This window comes from Electrophorus electricus, chromosome 3, assembly GCF_013358815.1.
Source record: "Electrophorus electricus isolate fEleEle1 chromosome 3, fEleEle1.pri, whole genome shotgun sequence".
In the NCBI taxonomy this organism is placed as follows: Eukaryota; Metazoa; Chordata; class Actinopteri; order Gymnotiformes; family Gymnotidae; genus Electrophorus; species Electrophorus electricus.
The window spans coordinates 27702444-27725000 of NC_049537.1; the positions used below are offsets into that span (position 1 = coordinate 27702444).

Sequence of the window (22557 nt, forward strand, 5' to 3'; positions counted from 1 at the left end):
ATACATGTATACAACACTGTGGGCATAATCCAAATTAGAAATGTGGGGATACACCAGCAGGCTAAACACCTGGCTGTGAAAATGTACCCTTTATTAAGACATTTATAACGAGATGAGTGAGATGTAATGAATTTTGGTAGATTACTAAATGTGATTTGCACATTGTAAACGCCTTCATTAAGAAAGGTTTATACCTCATATCTAACCATTTGCGTGTGTTGCTTTCAGTTATTTTATATTAGGTGAAAGCTCACCACAATTACACAATGTTGATGTAAAGGTTATTATAATGTATGTCAAGTATAAGTAATGTACACATTTTGCAGTTTGAGAAAGCAAGCTCTCCTGACTATGTTCCATCAAATACTACTGCTGAGTGCCTGTAGAATAGAGTACTGTGCCTTAATCACCATAAAAATTAGAACAAACAGCAATATGTTAATTTAACATGTTGCAACATAAAATGTTCTTACACTATCTCCAAAATAATTCTATTATACAATTCCCCAGATGGCTGCTTTCTCCTGCCCTTATGCCAAACAAAAAGTGTGATTTGAAAGCCTGCCTTTACAACACTAAATAATTAAAACAACCCAAGTGAAGTCAAACCAGCATAGTTCAGGTGGAGTTAGAAAATCAATCGTAATGGAGTTTTTGTATACAATAACGATTTTATGTAAAAAGGTTAATAGTTAAATATTGGAATAGTTTTGTAATGTATTTTTCTATTGGCCACAGTAATCTATTCTTACAAGCTAATCTCACACAAAAAGCACACTGCAACTGTAAGCTCCCAATGGTTGTACTGGTAGAGGAATGTATGAAACAAATTCAATTCAACATTTTACCACAGAAATCATTGAGGCAAAAAGAGTGAAAAGGACAGACAAAGAAAACGGTAAAATTGAGAGGAAAAGGGGGATTTGGCCCCAGCAGTCGCCTTCATTTCAGCTTTAACCTAACCTCATAACTAATATAATAGGACTTTTAAATTCTGTATGTCAACTGGTCATATGTTCATGGTTCACGTAACCTTTAACCATAGCAACTGGGCCTCATCAAACACAGACTTTAGTCTGCAGGTTTAAGGAAGGAAGGGGGGGGGGGGGGGGGAGATAAAAACCTATCAAAAAAAAAAAAAAAAAAAAAGACTCTGTAAACAAGAGACTCAACACTGGAGAGTACTTCAGACAAGCATTCACTCACTGAGCTCACACTTCAGCCCAAGTGGCTCTCCTGGAGGAAATGGCTCAACCACTGGGCACATGAACACAAACACAGGCCTTCGCTGCGAGGATGGCCCACAGGAGCGCGTCGGGCCGCCGAGCGCCCAGAGCCGATCAGCCTGGTGCAGGCCTGAGAACGCCGCTGGTATCACTGGTAAGCGATTGCTCCCAAGCTCATTCTCGGCACTTCAGGTGCACGGCTGTGAGCATACCACAGCTGCAGGGAACAGTTAAGCTGGTGCCCGGAAGTGCACCGTTGGTACAGCCTGACCTCTGTGGAAGTTGATGGGTGGTCCTCTGAGCCTCCACCCCCACCCCACCCCCCCACCCTCAAACATACACAGAGGGAACATAAGAGAATACCAAACAGTAGTTCCGTTTAGGACAGACGTGATAAATTAACAGAATAAACCACAAAGCAACTCATGGTGCATGAAAATCTCAAGACATATACAAAGACAAACTATGTACAAACAAAAGTGAACCCTAGTTTGTCTTCAAATCGGTTTGAGTGCTCGAAAGTGTACAGGTGTAAAGTTCTCTCAAACACAGTTCTGATGCCATTCAAGAGCAACACTGACATCACTCTCTCATCCAGGCCCAACTTACATTCCAACTAGAGTGCAACATCTCAAGCTACTTCATGTACAGAGCTAGGGCATTTCCAAGACCCACACCTCCAACCACCCACCCACCCCACCCACCCACCCACCCACCCACACAGTCATGCCAGAACCCACTGAAGGGCATTTTGGCTTTTAGCAGCTGTGAACCCACCTGATGAGCAGGTTTTAGTGTGAATGACCTGCCAGAACCCCTCATCCTTCACTCCCCCTACCCTCCCTAAACAGTGCACTTCAAATGAGACAAGAAACTCCTATAAATTTAAGGAAAAAAAAATAAAGTTATACAAAACTTTAAAAAAAAAAAAAGGAACAAAAATGTGCAACAACAAAAAAAAATAATAATCACATAAGGCATGCAGCTGCTAACGGTTTCTTTGTTTTTCATATTTAGTAGACCACCACATGCCTACTCCTTTTGTTTTACATACATCCTCAAGTTGCAAGGTATCCAATTCTCTTAAAGAAAATAAAGAATGAAAGACACAAAAGGACAAAAGTGGAAAAACAACAAGACAGACAGAGACTTAGCTGCCAAAGTAAGAGTGTGTGCACTAAGATGATGGGCGTCATTCCGAGACCATGCGAGCATCTCCTTCACGAGGCCTGGGCATTTTAGACCAGTCCCCATCATGCAGGAGATAACGGCAGTCTTCTGCACAGCCAGAGGAATGTGGAAAGAATGACACTCACATGACACACCCCACTGGAGTGCTCCACAATATACCTCAATATAAGACAGAAATAAATATGAAAAACAAAAATAGAAAATTTACAGTACACGAAATCAAAACTTCCACAGTTTTTCTGTAGAGAAAAAAAAAAAAAAAAATACTATGCTTTAAAATACTACAATATATACAAAACGTGCCACAAAACGTTTATTGGCGTCTAGGTCGCTGTTGGATTGTAAAACTGAGCTTTCTACGTTGTCAGCATGAATGAACACGGTGACAGTGATGACAGCCTACGAAAATCAGTTAAGGCTTCGCAGTAAACATCTGATTTGTTGATGCTGGCACTTCCTGCCTTCCCCTTTTCATTTTGTAGCATGATGGGAGTAGCTAAAGCCAGCATGGACATAGAAACATGCAGTGGGACACGCGCAGCCACACCCATACCCACACACACGGGTTAAGACCACACACACACAGTCAGTCACACACTCAACTGTTCAGGCCTTTAACCTCTTGGTTCTTGGTTTTAAGGTTACTTGGCAGCAGTACATCATTTTGCCACACCCCCACTCCATGGGTGTTGGGTCATTTCCAGGTGCCGAGGGTCAGGTGATGTTAGTGAGCGGAAGGGACGTCAGTACTCTGCTATGGGGGCAAGTTCAGGGCTCAGGTTAACAGTGATGTTCTTATACAGACTACTTAGAGAGACCTCTGGAAAATACTGGAGGTTATTCAGGCCATCCAGATGCTGTCTCTCTTTAGAATATCTTAACAGCTTATACCTGAGAGAGAAAAACAGAGCAAGAGAGAGAGAATCATGCATAAGTCAGTATGCCAATCCGTAAAGAATATTGCACACACTGCTGCAAATAAGATGCGTCAGCAGTGGGTCAGGCACACGTTTAGTTTAAAGGGTCATTATGATATAAATAAGTCTAAAGAAGTGGATCTCATCATCCACGTAGTCAAAGATGGCACAAGCATAGTCACTTTTGACCCTCACCTTTTTATCCGACCAAAATATTACTGAATTTTATCTTCTTTTTTTTTGCACAAGACACAAAATTGTGCATATGGCAGGGCAAGAGCAAAAGTGAGAGAGAGTCAGAGACATATGGCAAACTGACCTCCCCAGGAACTGCACTTCTCCTCTGTGGTGATGTGGAATTGATTTGTATTTGCCGATCTCCCCCTCAGGCCTGGTCACATTAAAGCTGGCAAAGTGCACCCTGGTAAAGGCACATAGAGTAATGCACCAGCCCACACAGCAATGGACATTGAAAACATATGCACTGTTTGACCTCTTGAAGCACACACACACACACACACACACACACACACACCTGTTCCACAGGTCATCGTCCTCCCCTCCCCAACCCCAGAATGCATTGGGGAAGCCGTTGATCTTGTGGAACTGCTCCACCGTAAGACCACTCACTCCTCCGAAGAACTCACTGTAGGGTAAGCTGAAAACACACAGAGACAACTACACAACTCAAACAATATATTTCAACAGCCAAATGACATCTCAAACCTCAATCAGGTCAGATATTAAAAGGAGCAAATAAACAACAGCCTTATCAATTATCTCTCAAAAGTACCAAGAAATAAAGAAAAAGTTTATTACAGAGGTGCAACACATCACTCCTCCCAGGAAGAGGGGGTGTACAAAGAATAAACACAAATAGCCTTGATCTCCTCTCAACAGCCAACAGCAACATGGGCCAGCATGACACCCTTCATAAATCAAAAACAAAATCACAGCCATTTCTCTCCTGACTGCAAAACATGCAACAGGCTTGATCTCACACACACAGAGAGAAAGAGAGAGGACATCCTGATATCCTCAAAGATCAGCTACGGCAACTGGAAGAGAGATGTCTGCACTTGAAACTAAGCATTCACCAAAGCACAGAGTACAGCAGGGATCGGAGACCAATACTGCATGTGCTGAACAGTACCATACATAAATTGCGTTAACAGTACAACTGCATCTATGTCTAAAACTTCATATACGCAAGCACAGAATGAACTAAAACAAAGACCCCGTAAAGTCAACATTCTAATCAAGAGGAAAGAGAGAAAATGCAACAGAACGAAGAAGAGCCAGGGTGAGGGTTGGAGTGTGATCTTCAGGGCTGCTGTGTTCCCGCTCACTTACATGTACATGTACTTGTCGAGCTTTGTGGCGAAGTGTCGGGGCATTTGGCCACAGCCATAGTAATTCCGGTCATTTTCAGGGATGTGATCAACGTCGTGGAACACCATGCAGTCCCAGTCCAGGTCTTTCATCGCCTCTTTAAAGCCCACGTTAAACAGCATGGCACGGTTAAAGGGCTGTGTGCCCGTCTGAAAACAGACACGTGGAGACACACACACAAACAAACTAAATACAGCAGTCTGACCATTAATCAACTCATTAGCACAAAGTAAACAAGCAGAAGTGAAACTGAAAAATGGCAAATCATTAAAACACAAACAATCCAAAAAACCAACCAACAGCAACATCATGCCCCCTTTAACAGCCCAGCAGAGGGCAGCATCACTCAACATGAGTGTGTTAGTATGTGAATACCTGCTCAATTACATAAAAAGCAAACTGCAGGCGCTGGCGCTGAAGCATGGGGGCGAGGTGCTGAAACAGGATGGGGAGATGCTCATGACGATTCCTAAATGGAATGAGAATAGCCACCTGGAGAGGAAAGAGACAGAGAGATATTCGTTCATGTCATCTGAATAAGCATATGACACCATACACCGGAACCATACACCGCATTCCGAAAATTTTGAAAACTCAAAATGCACTGTTCCGAATTATTATGCACAACAGAGTTTCAAAACATTTTATAGGTTGTAAAGAACTGAAAATGGTCATTTGTTGAATTTGCAGCATTAAGGAGGTCACATTTACTGAAATCAAAGCTATTAAAGTTTTTGGTTTTTTTTAAAAACCCATCTTAACAGGCCAAGTTACATGTTAACATAGGACCCCTTCTTTGATATCACCTTCAGAATTCTTGCTTCCATTGAATTTGAGTTTTGAGAGTTTCTGCTTGAATTTCTTTGCAGGATATCAGAATAGTCTCCCAGAGCTGCTGTTTTGGTGTGAACTGCCTCCCACCCTCATAGATCTTTTGCTTGAGGATACCCCAAATGTTCTCAATAGGGTGGAGCTCAGGGGAGGATGGTGGCCATACCATGAGTTTCTCTCCTTTTATGCCCATAGCAGCCAATGACACAGGTATTCTTTGCAGCATGAGAGTGCATTGTCATGCATGAAGATAACAGAAGGCACGGTTCTTCTTTTTGTTCCATGGCAGGAAGTAGTCAGTCATAAACTCTATATACTTATACTTTGGCAGTCATTTTCACACCTTCAGGGACCTTAAAAGGGGCCTACCGGCTCTCTCCCCATGATTCCAGACCAAAACATGACTCCGCCACTTCCTTGCTGATGTTGCAGCCTTGTTGGGACATGGTGGCCATCCACCAACCATCCATCCATCCATCTGGACCATCCAGGATTGCACAGCACTCATCAGTAAACAAGACTGTTTGACAATTAGTCTTCATGCATGTCTGGGTCCACTGCAACCATTTCTGCTTGTGAGCACTGGTTAGGGGTGGCACGAATAGTAGATTTATGTACAACTGCAAGCCTCTGGAGGATCCTACACCTTGAGGTTCACGGGACACCAGAGGCACCAGCAGCTTCAAATACCTGTTTGCTACCTGAATGCCTGTTTGCGGCATTTTAGCAGCTGCTCTTTTAATCCAATGAATTTGTCAGGCAGAAACCTCCCTCATAAAGCCTTTATCTGCAGAAACCCGTCTGTGCTCTGAATCAGCCACAAATCTCACAAATCTTCACAATACGATGATCACGCTTAAGTTTTCCTGAAATATCTGTTTTCATACCTTGTCCAAGCCATTGCACTATTTGACACTTTCCCATATTGCTTAAAACCTGTGGCCTGCTTACTAATGTGGAATGTCCTTCTTAAGTAGTTTTCCTTTAATTGGGCTCATCTGGCAAACTAATTATCACAGGTGTCTGAGATTGATTTCAGTGATCCAAAGAGCATTGAGACAATACCATCCATGAGTTTAACTGAAAAGACAAAGTTAAATCTTTATGACACTTAAATCCAATTTGCCTAATGCTGTGGAATGCGGTATAAAGTAATACAGCTATAAAATAATCTGGAATGTGGTTATAGGTAAGAGTGTCTACTGCCTATAAGAGACCATTTTGGACCTTCTCAGTACAACTTGCTTTACCAGTCACAGCAAATACATGTATATCACATTTAACTGTATATGTTTCTCCTAAAAGGTAAAAGTTTGTCATCATTAGCTGAGTTAGTTAATATCTAGCTATAGTGTTGAGTAAGATGCTATACAGCTAGTCACATAACCACAGAATGACTTTACGTTGTTTTTATCTTTTCTGTGTGTTTCCAATGAGTATGCAGTAGAAGTTACGCCATTACGGTTGTGCTTTTCAGCCCAAAACACTACAGCTACATCTACCAACACCAATGCTAAAACACTTATTCATGTTTCAACATAAATGACAACAATTTTGACAGTAAAGCAGAACACTTTTGGGGAAGGAGCATACTGTAAATTCAAGATATTTAAGACTTCTTGCCTTGGGAAGCTAATGATATAATCAAAAACACATTTATAATATAATTGATTATGATCGATTTAGAAACAAAGTCTAAGAATATCCAAACTTTTTGCTTGATCCATTTCATATTGGCCCATCAGATATTCAGTTCCTAGCATGATATTTGAGCGTTTGTGTTTTGTTTGATATTTATGTATATGCATTTTTTTAAGTCTTCTTTTTAAAATTTATTATAATTTAGCACAGTGCAACTTATTTCCTTTATTTTCTCAGAGGCATCAGACTCAATTACCCCTCAACAATGCCATTCACTAAGACAGACATCAACATCATCTGGTGTTGCTACTGTGATTTCTGAATGCTGCGAGATTATCCACCTTAAAGCTGCAGTAACAGAATTAAGGTATTAAATTCTATGGGCTACAGAGAGGTAGGAAAATGGTTGTTAAAATGAATTGGTTTTGGATCATTAGGCCACACACATGTTGTAAGTGGACATGTAGGAAAAACAACATATCTAGGACATGGACACCACGTGAGGTTAACTCGTCCGCTCAAACATGTGCCTCTTCCAAGCTGTTTTAGCTAAAGGCTCAAGAGCCTGAACAGCAGACAAAGACGTGCTCTGAAGGCTTTACTGGTCAAGACACAACTATTTAAAAATGCAACTAGAGATCGTCTCAATATCTCGTATCTGAGAAAAACAGCTTTGCTTGGAGCAGATGCCACTTGACAACAGGAATGGGGGCTGAATTTGTCATCAGTTAACGCACGAAGTTAACAACCATCCCATAGACGTGATCTCCCAGCAGCCGCTCGCAGAACCAGCTCCGTTTGGACTGGAATAACTAGTTATGGAAGGCATTATGGGAAAGTCTAAAAAGGACTATAGGTTTCATTAATTCAGCATTGACATTGTCCCATGACATTCACTCATGTTACCTTCCAACATTTCATACAAAAGTTCAGGCAATTATTGTTATTTTTGAGGCAGCCAAAACACACACACGCACGTACACATCCCTACCTTCCACCGCGGTTTGCAGTCTTTGGGTTTCCAGCGGCCCCCTGACTGAATGCCCAGCTGTGTAAGGTGTAGTTCTGCTTCCTCCATAGGAACCTCAGTCATGTTCACTTCCATTGGACCCTCTGCACAAACACAGCGCAGCAGCAAATATCACTCAGCAGCTGCTACAGGACAACAGCTAACAGGACAAATGAGTCGCTCTGGTAATAATAAAAACAAACAATTTGAAGGTCATAGATCCTGTGTGTAAGAATCAGGGACAACTTGAAATTGTTGAAAATATCTCTTCACATTATGAACATAGGAAGGTACAGGTAAACAGCTGCATGACTACCTACACACACACACACACACACACACACACACACACACACACAGGTTCTCAGACTATAATGTCTTGTCCCATGACACAATCACAGCATTCCATTACAGTGTTTAAGTGTGTCTGCTATAGCAAGAATGCCTGGTTACATCAACAATGCCCCAGTGAGTTAGAAGCACAAAAGCCATTTTGGAATCAACCTCAGAGCATCTTTATCTTTCTCACACACACACACATAAACAAACACCTTCAGCCCTGTGCTCTGTCATGATGGAATGGCAGAAGACATATCACTGCAGTTTTATCATGTGCAGGTGAGCTTGAACAATAAACCCATGTTAAAAGCTCTTCTGAAAGATTCCTGTCATTTTATCAACACTTCATCCTATGAGTGCCACTAGATCAACAAGGTCAATCGATTCAAATACGTTATCCTCAGTGTGCATAGGCAAAGCCCACGTCATCGCGTACTGTGATATCAGCCTGAACACAACAGGATCATGCTCTAATCTCTTGTAGGCATTTTTGCACTGCAGCTAAAGAAACTCACTCATAGAAGGTAAGCGTTCCGGGCAGGGCAGGTTCTGGGCGTAGGTGAAATTCTCAGGGAGGTATGTTGTCGGCTGAGGGAAGTACTCACTTGAGTTGTTTCCATCTGGATAATCTGTGAAAAAGACAACAGAGATAATCTGTGCAATCTAGGGACCTAAATACTTAGCACCGCATGCTTGTGCGTCATTCCAGTGTATGTCTCAGTAGAGGTGAGCTAAAGGGGCATGTTTGCAACTTCTCACCTGTGCCATTAAGCGTGGCGTTCTTGTTGGTGTACGACCTGATCATCTGCCCAATTGTCCGCACGTTGTCCCGCAACATTATACCCTGAGCCTGCACCATGAAGAAGTATGTGTTGGCTGAAACAGGGGAAGGGGAAGAAGTGAAAAAAGGGAGAAAAAAAAAGTAACATAACCAAACAATCCCTCAAGACTGCTAAGAGTGCAAAACAGTGAAGTTGAATGGAACACTGGATGCCTCCCACACACAAGCCGTAGAGACAGGCTACTCAGAAAGGAAGCATCTAGAAAGCAACAACAAGCCAAACAAGTTCTGTATGCAAGCTGTTCAGTGATTGCACCCTGTAATCAAAGAACCAAAAGTGTGTTTCTTCTCTGTACAGAAGACCTATGATCAATTCCATGACATGACAAATTCCACTCCATCCCATTCCATTATGGTGGGATTTTTTTTTTTTCCATGCAGACAAACAGGTGCCTTAGATGGAACTTTCTATTGCCCATGCTCAGCTTTCAATACCGCCAATTTTTTTTTGTCCTGCAGACATGTATAAATTTTATTTATAAAACTTTATACAAACGATGAAATGCTTATTAGACTAAATACTAGGAGAAATGTAATAGTCTATAAAAGTCCCAAGTAAGCACACTTTTACAAGTCCCTTTTGAGAAACCAAGCAAACTCACTCCAGGGTACTTCTACATACAACTGCAGGGGCAAGCCTTCTTTTAAGGGCACTGGAAGAGTGTATGGACATGACATGTTACCTTGCAGGTCCATGCTGCAGTTAAAGCAAACCGCCTTATTGCACCATAGACAAAACTGATGAAACTCTGCTGACTCCTACTAAATGAGTCAGAATTTTAACCTGAGGTCAAAACTAACCAGGTCACTGAGTCTTTGCATGTTTAGCTTGCTCATAACTGACACCGATGCTCATGAGTTTTTCCTCACAACCGACCGAATAAGCAAGTGATGGATTAGGGAAAAGGGTAGGGAGGGGAGCAGAACTTCCTTTGCACAGACCACACTATAGTCTGGCTGTCATGCAAGATTAAAGTAGCCATACTACTGGCTTCTAACAAAAATACGCATGCTTGTTGAAAATAAAAAAGGGATATGACGACAGATGATGCAGACTCCCTTTAGATATTAGAGACTTCAACACAGGAAAGTTATGCCTCAAAATTTAAATATCACATAGATCAATCAGCCATAACATTAAAACCAGCTGCCTAATATCGAGTAGGTCACCCTCATGCCCCCAAAACAGCTCTGACATGTCAAGGCATGAACCAAGACATTAGTAGCAGATCCTTAAAGTGTGCCAAGACGTGAGGTGGGGCCTCCATAGATCACATTTTCACTTCACATCCCAGAGATGTGCAATTCTGCAAAATTGGATGATTATGTTGTTATTTGTGTCTTTATTGAAAGCACAATACTGACAGTGTAAAACAAATTATGTTATCTAGAATATACTAACATTTTTAAGATGTATTTGCACAGTTGTACTCAAAAGCTCATATAAACATTTGATGGAGAATTGCTAAAGGGAGAATTGTGATGAATAATAACCGATACCCCCATTCCTTCTAGGGAGGGACAGCATATTCTGCATGCAAGGATGGTGATGATTCCTACATCATGTCAATAAAAAAAAAATTTTAAAAAAAATCACTCTAGTATTCACATATTTAGGTAAACCTGAACTCGGTTTCATTGCTTGATGTAATCGTAGCATTTGTACTGCTATGTACCTGAGGGCCCTTTGGGTAGGGCACATAGTAGTTTGGTGATGAGATTCACATTTCTGAAGTTCAAAAAGCACAGCCTTTATGAGCATGTAAGCCATTACGCATTACTGAACAGTAATTTTATAATTTCTGATACATTAAACACTATGTTTTTAAGTTTAGTTTCAAAATAACTTGTATTGTGCAAAGTATTGTAAAAAGTACTGAAATCTTAATTCAATTGAATATCTCTAAAAACTGCCAGATGTGATTTTTCCAATCCATCTCCCAATTTCCGACACATTCATAGCCTAGCACTCAACCTTTTCAACTCGTCCCTGACAATACTTTCCTTTAAGGGACTCCGCATCCACATTAGCCCATCATTTATCAATTAGTCAGTTTGGTGAGACATTTTGTTCATCAGTCACCTTAACTCAGGGTTAGTACAAACTACAATGTTCAAGGTGCAAGAACTTTAAAATAAGAGACCAATTCTGGCACATAATCCACAGGGGAAGAATTAGGCTCCATCAGAATCTTCCCTAAATAGAAAGCAAAAAGTCTGACTTGCATCTCATCATTAGACTTGATTATTTTGTAGTCAAAGAAAAGGAGCCATCACAAAGGCATGATGGTTACACGGAAACAGCAAAGCCATAACGATGATCACCAGAGCAACCACACTGCCAGCTCAAACCCAAAGTAGTGACACATATTCAAGTCATGTGCACTAATTCCAGAAAATGTTCACATGTACCTGCATGCCAAACCATATTTTGAGTGAACTTAACACCAACAGCTTTGAATTAGTTAAAGTTAGCAGCATACAGTAGTGAACAATTGTAAGCTTACATGCATCTTAAATGCAAATCCATCCGATATGCATCTCATATGCAAATATGTGACTTATATGCAAATCTAAACAAAAACAGTTCCTACACTAGGCAAGTGGTCTAAAACAACAAAAAAATAAACCTACTAAATGACTATATAATAAAAACACATACAATTTGAGCTTGAAACCACAGCACTTTTGTTAGAAATACTTTCCTGTGCAGTAGGCTATACAAAGTTAAACCAAGCAAGGTCAGTCAACCTGTCCATACGATCACTGACATTTCACCAAGACACTGGTGTAAGTTATATACAACAGACCCTGATATCCACTATACGAATATATGATACCAGTATAAAGATGCATTTGTTAAAAAACATTAACATAATAAATGAAATGGTGATTTTAAAAGTGCAATGTAGGAATTTCGGCATTACTCAGAGCACTCACTCCTTTGTCTTAGCTTCATCATTTTCACACTGCAAAATTCCATATTTTAAGTAACAGGTCAATATTGCACAAATCATGATTGCAAAAAGCCAATGCATTATTTTCTATGCAACAGCACATAGTACCGGTACGACTTCGCCCAGTCCCAAATGTTCAGGGGGTGCTCTAATAATAACCAGAGACTACGTCGCACGATGTAGTTTGTGCGGCATGTTTTCAAACACAAAATCATACTTAAATCAGAACTACGCAGGAGTTACGGCAATTTGCTTGACCAACTCAATTAAACATACAGTTAAAACATCCAAATTCTCGCTCATGGAGAATAACGACGTTAGTTCAACACACACTAATAGTTTTCTCTGCTTCAACGCCCTTAATTAAGTGGCCTTTCTGGACAGCGGCCCTGGAAAATAATTAGTCCACCATCTAATTAATAAAGCTGGTGATCTGTTATGCTCTCGTTATTTCATATAGCGGTTAGGCTTTCTAGCTGTTGTTTTTTTTTCTTGATTTTGGCTCATTTCATCACGTTATCATGTCTCTAGAACCAAGAAAAACAACCTACACTGCACAAGCTTATAGCAACACTGGTCGTGCGATACAATTTAGATTATTTGGGTGTATTCACGCCTACACTTGCTGGTCCTAACCAGGGGCCGTCTTTGGGGTAACCGTAGTCACATCCAGCTGCTTTAATAACACGTTACTGAACTAAACGCCGTGGAAAGGGCGCTGGCTAGCCAACCAGAGATCACTTCCTAGCCCCGAGTTGTGCACTGCACGACAAGACCGTCGTCAAGAGTCAAGCATTTCACGGAGGAACAAATTAAAAAGTTCAAATTAAAATGCTGCACTTCTTTCCACGCGTGTGTACAGGATAACTACACGACACATCACAGATAGCTTAGCTAGCTAAGATTCATTCAGCAACGTCGTTAGCAGTCTAGTTAGCAACCATCAGCAAATGTCGTTTATTTTGCATGTACATACACAGATCTTATAACCCGACACCTACCTATTCCGGGGGCGACATAGATGAAGTATAGACACGTCGTAGACATGGAGAAGAAAAAAATGAAGGCCAAAAACGAGCGGTTGGACAACCGCAAAAGCCGCCTCGAATTTAGCATTTTTCTTTGCTCCGAGCAAGCAGGTACTAGCTAACTGCCAGGTCCATAAAAAATGTGTCGGTGGCTAACTTAAAGTTGTTTTTTAATGCTCTGAAGAAATAACGACGATGTTGTTCGGCGTCCCTCAATAATCAAGACTGTAAACGCGTCCGCATCGCTGTGGCCAGCACAGGAGGGATGCGACGGTCAGGTAAGCGACCTCGTCCAGGGGAAAAGTGCTGCTGAAGTCAAGAAATTTCCAGATTTGAAGAAAAAAAAAATCAGGCCTGGTAGGTAATTATATTAGGCAGTGTCACGCCGTAACATCGTAGGCGGTACGTTTTGGGGATACATGGCTCTTAAAAAAAGTATGTAAACGTGCTCATTCAGAGATGAATGAATGAATGTTTTGATGTGGAGCCTGTTAGCTGGTTAATAGCGAGGAATCCACACCATGACGGATGATGTCGGTCTGCCCTGCCTCCTCCCACTCAAACCTCACTCTAACTACAGATATCAGTCCAAAACAATTTCCTTGTTACGGGTGAAACTCAAGGCACTACAGCGGACAAAAAGTAACAAACGACGGGAAGAAGACAATTAAAACCAAAAACACGAAGCCGCTCCCATTTCATTCCTGCTGTCGCCGCGGTCATTGCTAGGCTAAATTTCCGGTAAGCGTCACGAAAAGCCCCAAGATGGTCGGCAAGAGAAATGTTAAGGGTCACTGATGAGTAAATACTTTTCCAAAATAAAGGTTTAAATGCATCTTCTATATTACGTGGCCGACATAAAAAAGTAATATCTTTACAGCTTTAACAAATAATCAAAATGGGGAATCATAGCCATAGACTGAGACCTGTCCTGTCCAAAATTACTGCAAACCGATATCAATACCTAGTGAAATCTGTGCCACAACAAAGTGCTAAGGCCAAAGGAGATCCAGCTTGCTACTACATGGGTGTCTTTTTAAGTGGCTATTCACTGTGTACAAAACAAATCCCCAAATGATGTGATTTGCTTTTCCCATCATCAGAGAGTCAAGGAAAATCCTATTGTTTTTACTTTTGTTACAAATGCATTTATTGCAATAATCTCTGTCTAATTAGATCACCAGGTATTATAAAAGTTAGATATATTTAATATAGAATTCTGATATATTGATATAGATCTGCATTTTCCTTTTGGAGGTTTGCATTTAAATGGACTAGTTTACACCTCAACTAGTTAAACAGTTCTGTATTATTGCAAGATTAAGTGCAATATATAAATCTAACCTCAGATATGGGTATGAAGTGTTCGAGCATGTGTGACTCTCTTGTTTCAAATTCTCGTCGTTGGTGAGATAGGCGAGATATATATATGTATATACACATATGGAACAAGAAGTGAGATGTAGATGTAGAAACAGATATAGATATATGTACTGTAGTAAGAGATGTTGAAATATTTAAAATTGTAGTGCACAAAGTTTCCAGAGAAACAGGACATTTTGGACAGCTGTCCTTTATCAGCTGTGCAAGCAAAGTGCTTCTGAATTAGTAGGAGGAGGAGCCAGTTTGTATATGGAAAAAGTATATCTTTAAATCATAACATCCATTCCATGGGGTTCTAAAGTTCGAAGAGTGTAGATGAGTTCTTTTTCTTTGAGTTTCCTAATTTCATTGCTGCCAGAACTGGCAGTACAAACAGATAATGCCTTGCCACTGGAAATGACAAATCCTTCATTCTGATGGTGCGAAGGTATTCAACAACCGATCAGCAAGCCTTCTCTTGGTTTCTCCAATAAAAATCTGATTACATCTCTTACAAGTAAGACAGTTGACAACTCCCACAGTTGAAATGGGAGAAATGGGTGATGACAACTGATCCTTTTTGACAGTTATTTTAGTGGCTGTGTTAATAAATTTGCATGCAACACATCTAGAGCAGCTGCATGCTACAGTATCAGAGATATTATTTGAATGATCATTTATCTCAGTTTTGATGAGCATGTCTTTGATGTTTTTGTCTCAGTGGAGGATCTTTAAAAAGGAATGTGGTCTCTGCATCGTCCTGGAGGTTGAAGTATATTATTAGCCACTGCCTTATTCGTAGGATGATAAGTCAGCACCAAAGGAATTATTATTGTCTTAGCTGTAGATTGTTTATAGGTCAGTTCATCCACCCACTGAAGAGGTAAAACACGTACAAAGACATCCATCACTTCCTTAGGAAACCCAGTTTTTAAAATATTTACACATTTCCATACTCTTCATTCACACTGCAAATGTGCTTAAGTCTTAGTAGCTGTAAGGGATGGAGTTTTTTAATGCCTTGGAGAGTTGTATTGCAAATAGGAATGAGAATCTGTAGCTTTATTATAAAGGGTGGCATTTAAACAAGGATTTCCAAACTTCACAGAAACATGCAAAAAAGTTATCATCAAACCAGGATGTGCTATATTGCATATAGAAGTAAAAAGTGATTTAAAAAGTCAAAGCCAAAGGTCTGCAGGTAGGCTTAGAATATACGGCTCTGGCTTATAAATACATTTTCCTAGAAAACAAAGTGTAAGCGCGTAATATTTATAAATATGAATTTTCCTTATGAATTTCAAACAATTCATTTAAAGATTTCTCTTTTTGCGTCCCTGTCGCCTACCAGTAAGTTCAGAGCGGTTATGTTAGCTAGGTATGTGCGAGTCAATAACCTTCCTAGTGGAACTAGAGGTAGGTCGCGTCGACTCCAATTCCGCCTAATAAATGTTTAGACAAGTCTAAAGATTGTGATTACTTCCTGTGTGCGGAGAACGCTGGCTGGGTGGCGGCTGGGGCGTGAATGATTTTTTTCCAGAACGATATACTTACTTTTTAAGTACAGTACATAATCTGCAGTAAATAATACTTCCGGTGTATATTATACCTTCTGCATCTTTAATTCACTACGGCTATGGCGACCAGTAGCCTGCATATAATTTTCCTGGCTTTAGGGAAAGTCAGTGAACCAGGACATGGACAGCGTCAATGTAGTGTTCTTGCAGTATTATGAGAAAATGATATCTGTAATATACGCATTGATGCTCATAGATACTTAGATCGTGACATTTCTGTGTTCTTGTGGTTCAAAGTATACCTCTCTCAGATGTCCCATATTGACTTGTGGCTTGTTTCAGATTGTCTAATACCCTATTTTATATCCACTGGCAGTTCTCTTTGACCACTATCTGATCATGGTTTTATTGATATTGTTTTATCTGATTCTAAGATAAAGCCTCAGCAAACACTTCCTTGCTGGAAAACCTCCTTCCTGCTACTAGAGTCCTATTGTATAGGGATAAAGAAATTATCAGACAGCATAGCATCTTTATCTGGTATGTCTGTGATTAGAGTGGGAATTATTCCAGTATGAATGCAGGAACTCCCTTACACATGTCTAAAGAGAATTTGATTATTATGAAAACGATGCATGATCTTGATGGTGAAGACAGAAATTATTTTTATATTTTACAAGGGAAGGTAGATGACATTCTTAGAGAATAATCAAAGGGGGCTTTTAAATTATGCTGTTGGGTTTTTTTAACAGACTACTTAATAAAGTTGCTTGTGGGAGGTTGGTAGGTTGAATGATGTTAACTTCAGATTCCCTCAACGTAAAGGATTATTTGAATGATCGCACATTCGGAAGAGTGTTAATGGAAATGGGTATCCAGTGCTATTTCTCTAAAGTTACTCACAGCTCTGGTGTCAGCCTAGTTTTAAGTGAATCCAGGAGTCCCAGAAGCATGGCCTGATTACTTGTGCCAAAGCCTGCCTCCCTATTACCTGATATTCCATCCAGGTCTCTGTTGCTCACACTACAGCTGCAAGTACCATTAATCATTTAGTACAAACATTATATGCACAATAAACCATCAGTCATTAAAGGGTCACACTGCACTTACGTTATCTAGGTCCTTATGTGTTAAGTCCAGATATTGGCACTCAGAATATACAGGACATAGTAGGGGTACAGAAAAGTTTCCTTTTCAACTCTCAATTTCAGCACAGACAGTTTAAACAATTGTATAGCTCACCTTTATTCATTATTTTTCAGTCTGTGGGCATGGCCAAAAGACCACTGCTATTTATTATGTCATGGATGTTATCTCTCTTTTGGTCTTTTTATATCATGTATCTTTTTTTATATCCACATGACACGGAGGACACTGGAATTTGCAGTAGGCTGATGGTGGTAAAACATGGGTGACTGGCAATTAATATACTGCAATTATATTTATGGCATTTAGCTGACACTTTTATCCAAAGTGACTTACAATTATGACTGAGTACAACCTGAGCAATTGAAGGTCTTGCTAAGGGGCTCAACAGTGGCAGGGCTTGAACCAGCAACCTTCTGTATAACAAGTCAAGTACCCTAACTACTGAGCTACCACTGCCCCAGTTAAGCTTCTAAACATCCATTTATGCATCTTTAGTATTGACATCCCTGGAGATCAAGGCGTTCCCATGCCCTGCAGATTGCACCAAAAGCATTTCCCAACATCCCAAGACAGTAAACCATCCATAACACAACTATGTTGGGAAGGATACCACTTTAGGACCGTTTCTACCAGTGTATGTGTATCACCCTGCTAGACCAGGCAGACTGGTACATGATCTCCACAGACTGAAAGTATTCAACGGAGAAAAACACGTTCATAAGAATGATAATTTCTTTAACAACACTGAAATGGAAATTTCACAAGACATTCATAGCATGCCGAGACAAGATGGTTTTCAAAGTTGTGTGATACCCCTGTTATTGTAAGGACGCTTTACATCTTGTAAGGACATGAAATGATAACAACAGGCCTGTGAGGGTGTGATGGTAGGTGGCCCACAGACCACTGCTGCTAGAAGGAGAACCAGCCAACACGGAGAACATACAAATCACAAAACCTCTTGTTTCAGGGTGTAGTTGATAATTAGAGGCCGGTTGGTCTCTGATCATCAGTTTTGCAATTAGGAATCATTGGCCTACTAGTCTCTAATCAACAATGCTCAGCTGAACCTTTGCTTCCCATTCCTCAGCTGATACCATCCATCAGTCTGGAATAAGTCCACAAGGATTTGTTCCTGTGATTCGCAGAACATCAGTCATGAGATTGAAGCTTCTGCCTGGGCCTCTCAGTCAGTTAACTCAAGGACCATACTGGATGTGTAGGTTTCTTCTTTAGTAAAATTAAAAGTAATTTCTAACAATAACAGTAATAATTTACTCAGAACAACGACCCAGCAACTTGGCTAAAGTGCACGCCTGCATACATACAGGCTTAACCTCTGTAGTTTGGATAATTATTATTTAAATTGGACTGTTTTAACTGTTGATCTGGGTGCCCATCACTTTAAGATGTGTAAAAATAGTTTTATAGCATAACTATTTTTGTTGACATTTTGTGATAAATATATGTTTATAGTTGGCATACACATGTAAACAAAAGTTTGCGTATGAAAGAATACATGTACCCCACTCAGCAAAAATAAGATAACATTTCTAATGGTATAGCATTGTCCTAAAATTCCTCATTTTTGATTTTATTGTGATTACACATTGTTAGGGTGGTTAACTTTTCACCTATGCTTCCCAAACGTATATACTTAAGCAACCGTACCTCACAATTTAAGGTGTAAGGCATAAATAACGTATGCCAAAGTTCAAACCTAAAACTCACCTAGAAGCTTCTAGATAAAGGAAAAAGGAAGAAGTGCTTCAGAAGTTTCATCCACTGCCAATATATGATGTGCCAGTTTATGTGTGTGATTATGAGACAGACAGACAGAGATGCACACCCCCCCTCAGGCCTGTGTGTGTGTGTGTGTGTGTGTGTGTGTGTGTGTGTGAGTGTGTGTGTGTGTGTGTGTGTGTGTGAGTGTGTGTGAGTGTGTGTGTGTGTGTGTGTGTGAGTGTGTGTGTGTGAGTGTGTGTGTGTGTGTGTGTGTGTGTGTGTGTGAGTGTGTGTGTGTGTGTGTGTGTGTGTGTGAGTGTGTGTGTGTGTGAGTGTGTGTGTGTGTGTGTGAGTGTGTGTGTGTGTGTGTGTGTGTGTGTGTGAGTGTGTGTGTGTGTGTGTGTGTGTGTGTGTGTGTGTGTGAGTGTGTGTGTGTGTGTGTGTGTGTGTGTGTGTGTGTGTGAGTGTGTGTGTGTGTGTGTGTGTGTGTGTGTGTGTGTGTGTGTGTGTGTGTGTGTGTGTGTGGACTCGTGGATTTTGTTTCATCTGCACCTCAGTACCAGGATTCCTTGTGTGCCAGCTTGTTTACACCTGGCATTGCTCTCTTTGTCTGTTTCTATGTCGAGTGTGTGTGAAAAGCAGGAGGAGATACAGAGAGGGTTAGCGCTGACATAGAAAGACAAAGAAAAGGTGAGACAGAGACAGCAGGTTCTCACGTAGAATAAAAAGATCTGGTCCTCATTTGAAAAGTTCAGTTTTTAATGAAGTGTTACTGTGAGAAGCTGTGAATCTGTGCATAAGCTTTTTTGTGATGGTCTGGATGTGTGTGTGTGTGTGTGTGTGTTTATTATGGATGGGGCAGCACACTTTGTGGCAGCAGACAGTGCTGACTGTAATGAGAATGAAAGAGCAAATGCCAAGGAGAATGCACAACAGACACAGTCTTCCTGTTCTCACTCACACACACACACACACACACACACACACACACACACACACACACACACACACACTCACACACACACACTCACACACACACACACACACACACACACACACACACTCACACACACTCACACTCACACACACACACACACACACTCACACTCACACACACACACACACACACACACACACACACACTCACACACACACACACTCACACACACACACACACACTCACACACACACACACACACACACACACACACTCACACACACACACACTCACACTCACACACACACACACACACACACACACACACACACTCACACACACACACACACACACACACACACACACACACACACACACACACACTCACACACACTCACACACACACACACACACACACACACACTCACACACACACTCACACTCACACACACACACACACACACACACACACACACTCACACACACACACACACACACACACACACACACTCACACACACACACACTCACACACACACACACACACACACACTCACACACACACTCACACTCACACACACACACACACACACACACACACTCACACACACACACACACACACACACACGCATGTACACACACACACACACACACAAACACACGCATGTACACACACACACACACACACACACACACACACACACACACACTCACACACACACACACACACACACACTCACACACACACACACACACACACACACACACACACACACACACACACACACACAGAGACAGACAGAGAGAGGAACATAGAAAACTGTCAAAATGGGAAAAATCATGCATGTGCTTTTAGGCTGAGATTGAAGATGCAGAATCACAACAGAGTCACAAACAAATGAATAGACTCAGAACTACTTATCCACCTTCTCAGTGTAAAAGTCTCCTCTGTTTTCTGTAAAATCAATGCAGTTTGTGTATTAGAGATTTCACTAGAACTAACTTGTGCAAACATTTCAATTGAGACAGAGGTGTTCCGTACAGGTTAGGTAAAAAGCCAGTTAGCTTTTTTTTCTTAGATGCACTGTTAGAATGTCCCTTTGACTTGTGTGTATGGATGTAAAGCTCTTTGAACAATCCCATTGCTCTAGCCTGTACAACAGTTTCCTCAGTCCCAAAGTGTGTGTGTGGAGGAAACCAAGTTACTGTGAGGTGTACATTAAACAGGGAATCATACATACACGGCCTAATGATATTTATTTGTCAGTTAAAGCTCCTGATCTCTGTCAGACCCCCACACACACAAGCAGCTGCTGGGTGATGGAGATTTCTTCTTCTTGCACTGCCATTACATTTTAGCATTTGAGGTCTCACAATTCCCAAACATATTAGAATAATGTTCTCATTTTCTAACAAGGTGTTATGAGCAATTAAGCCACTGCTACATGAGGTAACTCGAGCTCGCATGAAAGAGGAAATTGAAGATGATGTGCTGTTTTGGATTCGTGTTTTCAGAACCGCACTTTCGGCTCCCTTACGAGTATCCCTTAGTGACAGATTTCGCCATTGCAGTTTCACTTTCGGCTGTCTTATTTAAAAAGGTGGATTGAATTTATATTATATTCATACCATTTGTAATTTATTAAAGCATGGATCGAATGTATATATTATTCTTCTTAGATGAGAAAAGCCATTTTTAACAGGAAAAATCACACTTGTAATATTCAATACACTAAATACACTAAAACATACAGTAAGACTACTGTAATATATGAGCCAGTAAAGAAAATAAGACCTCAGTACCAACCGCTGTTTATTTATTTATGTCATTTATAGGCAAAAGATGTTTTAATGTTCAACAGATGTCAGTACGCAAAATGTCCCTGCATGCCCCTGCCACAATGGCACTCTCAAAAAAAAGTGTTCTTAAATTTTAGCATCACTAATCTTACCTGTGTGCACAGCTTCTTTCAGTTATCTACAATAGGAAACCACGTCCCCCTTGTTCACACAGAGCTGAGGAGGCCCGTTTGCTGCTTGAGAAAGGTTGGAAAACAACATTTAACGGAGGCTGCAGTTTGAGATTGCAGGGGACAATGTCGTCTGGTTTTCTTAAAATAGCTGTTTGCATAAAAAGCTTTACAGGCTTTTTTTTTTTTTGGAGTAAAACAGCAGTGTGTGTGCATGTGGAAAAATGAGAAGGGATGGGTTCATAATTGAGCAGTGCGACAGCGCACGTGCTCGCTGGGAACTGAACCCATGACCTTGGAGATGATCACATTGCTCTGTCAGGTTAGTGGCAGGAGTGTGATTACATGTAGGCTCACATCCCAAAACCCCACATTCAACACGTGGAGGTCATCAAGACAATGTGGGTTCCTCAGGATTAGCTATACTGAAGGGAGGACTAAAGAGAAATCCTTAAAGTGGCATTTGAAGGTGGTGGCTGGTCTTTGCACACCTTTATGCGTAATTGGCATTAGGTCCCAGTTTGT

General features: G+C 40.8%; 1 protein-coding gene across 2 annotated transcripts; it reads right to left on the reverse strand.

The window, feature by feature from the left end:
* Positions 1–1951: 1951 nt before the first annotated feature.
* Positions 1952–14103, reverse strand: b4galt6 (UDP-Gal:betaGlcNAc beta 1,4- galactosyltransferase, polypeptide 6). 2 transcript variants are annotated; one of them, XM_027023806.2, is made up of 9 exons: positions 13346–14103; positions 9306–9422; positions 9062–9175; positions 8190–8311; positions 5114–5218; positions 4688–4875; positions 3870–3992; positions 3654–3755; positions 1952–3308 (listed from the first exon to the last, which is right to left on the reverse strand). In XM_027023806.2, the coding sequence occupies exons 1-9, from the start codon at positions 13458–13460 to the stop codon at positions 3161–3163; spliced, it is 1134 nt and encodes a 377-aa protein (XP_026879607.1). In that variant the 5' UTR covers positions 13461–14103; the 3' UTR covers positions 1952–3160. The 2 variants fall into 2 exon arrangements, with proteins under 2 accessions (XP_026879607.1, XP_026879606.1); XM_027023805.2 differs by having other exon boundaries at positions 5102–5218.
* Between the last annotated feature and the right edge of the window lie 8454 nt (positions 14104–22557).

Excerpts from the sequence above, each read along its gene's own strand:
- b4galt6 (XM_027023805.2), bottom strand. The coding sequence starts at position 13,460 with ATGCTAAATTCGAGGCGGCTTTTGCGGTTGTCCAACCGCTCGTTTTTG. Across the intron at positions 8,312-9,061 it reads GGAACGCTTACCTTCTATGA|AGGGTCCAATGGAAGTGAAC; the intron begins GTGAGTTTCTTT and ends GTGTTTGTGCAG. Across the intron at positions 3,756-3,869 it reads GACGATGACCTGTGGAACAG|GGTGCACTTTGCCAGCTTTA; the intron begins GTGTGTGTGTGT and ends TGCCTTTACCAG.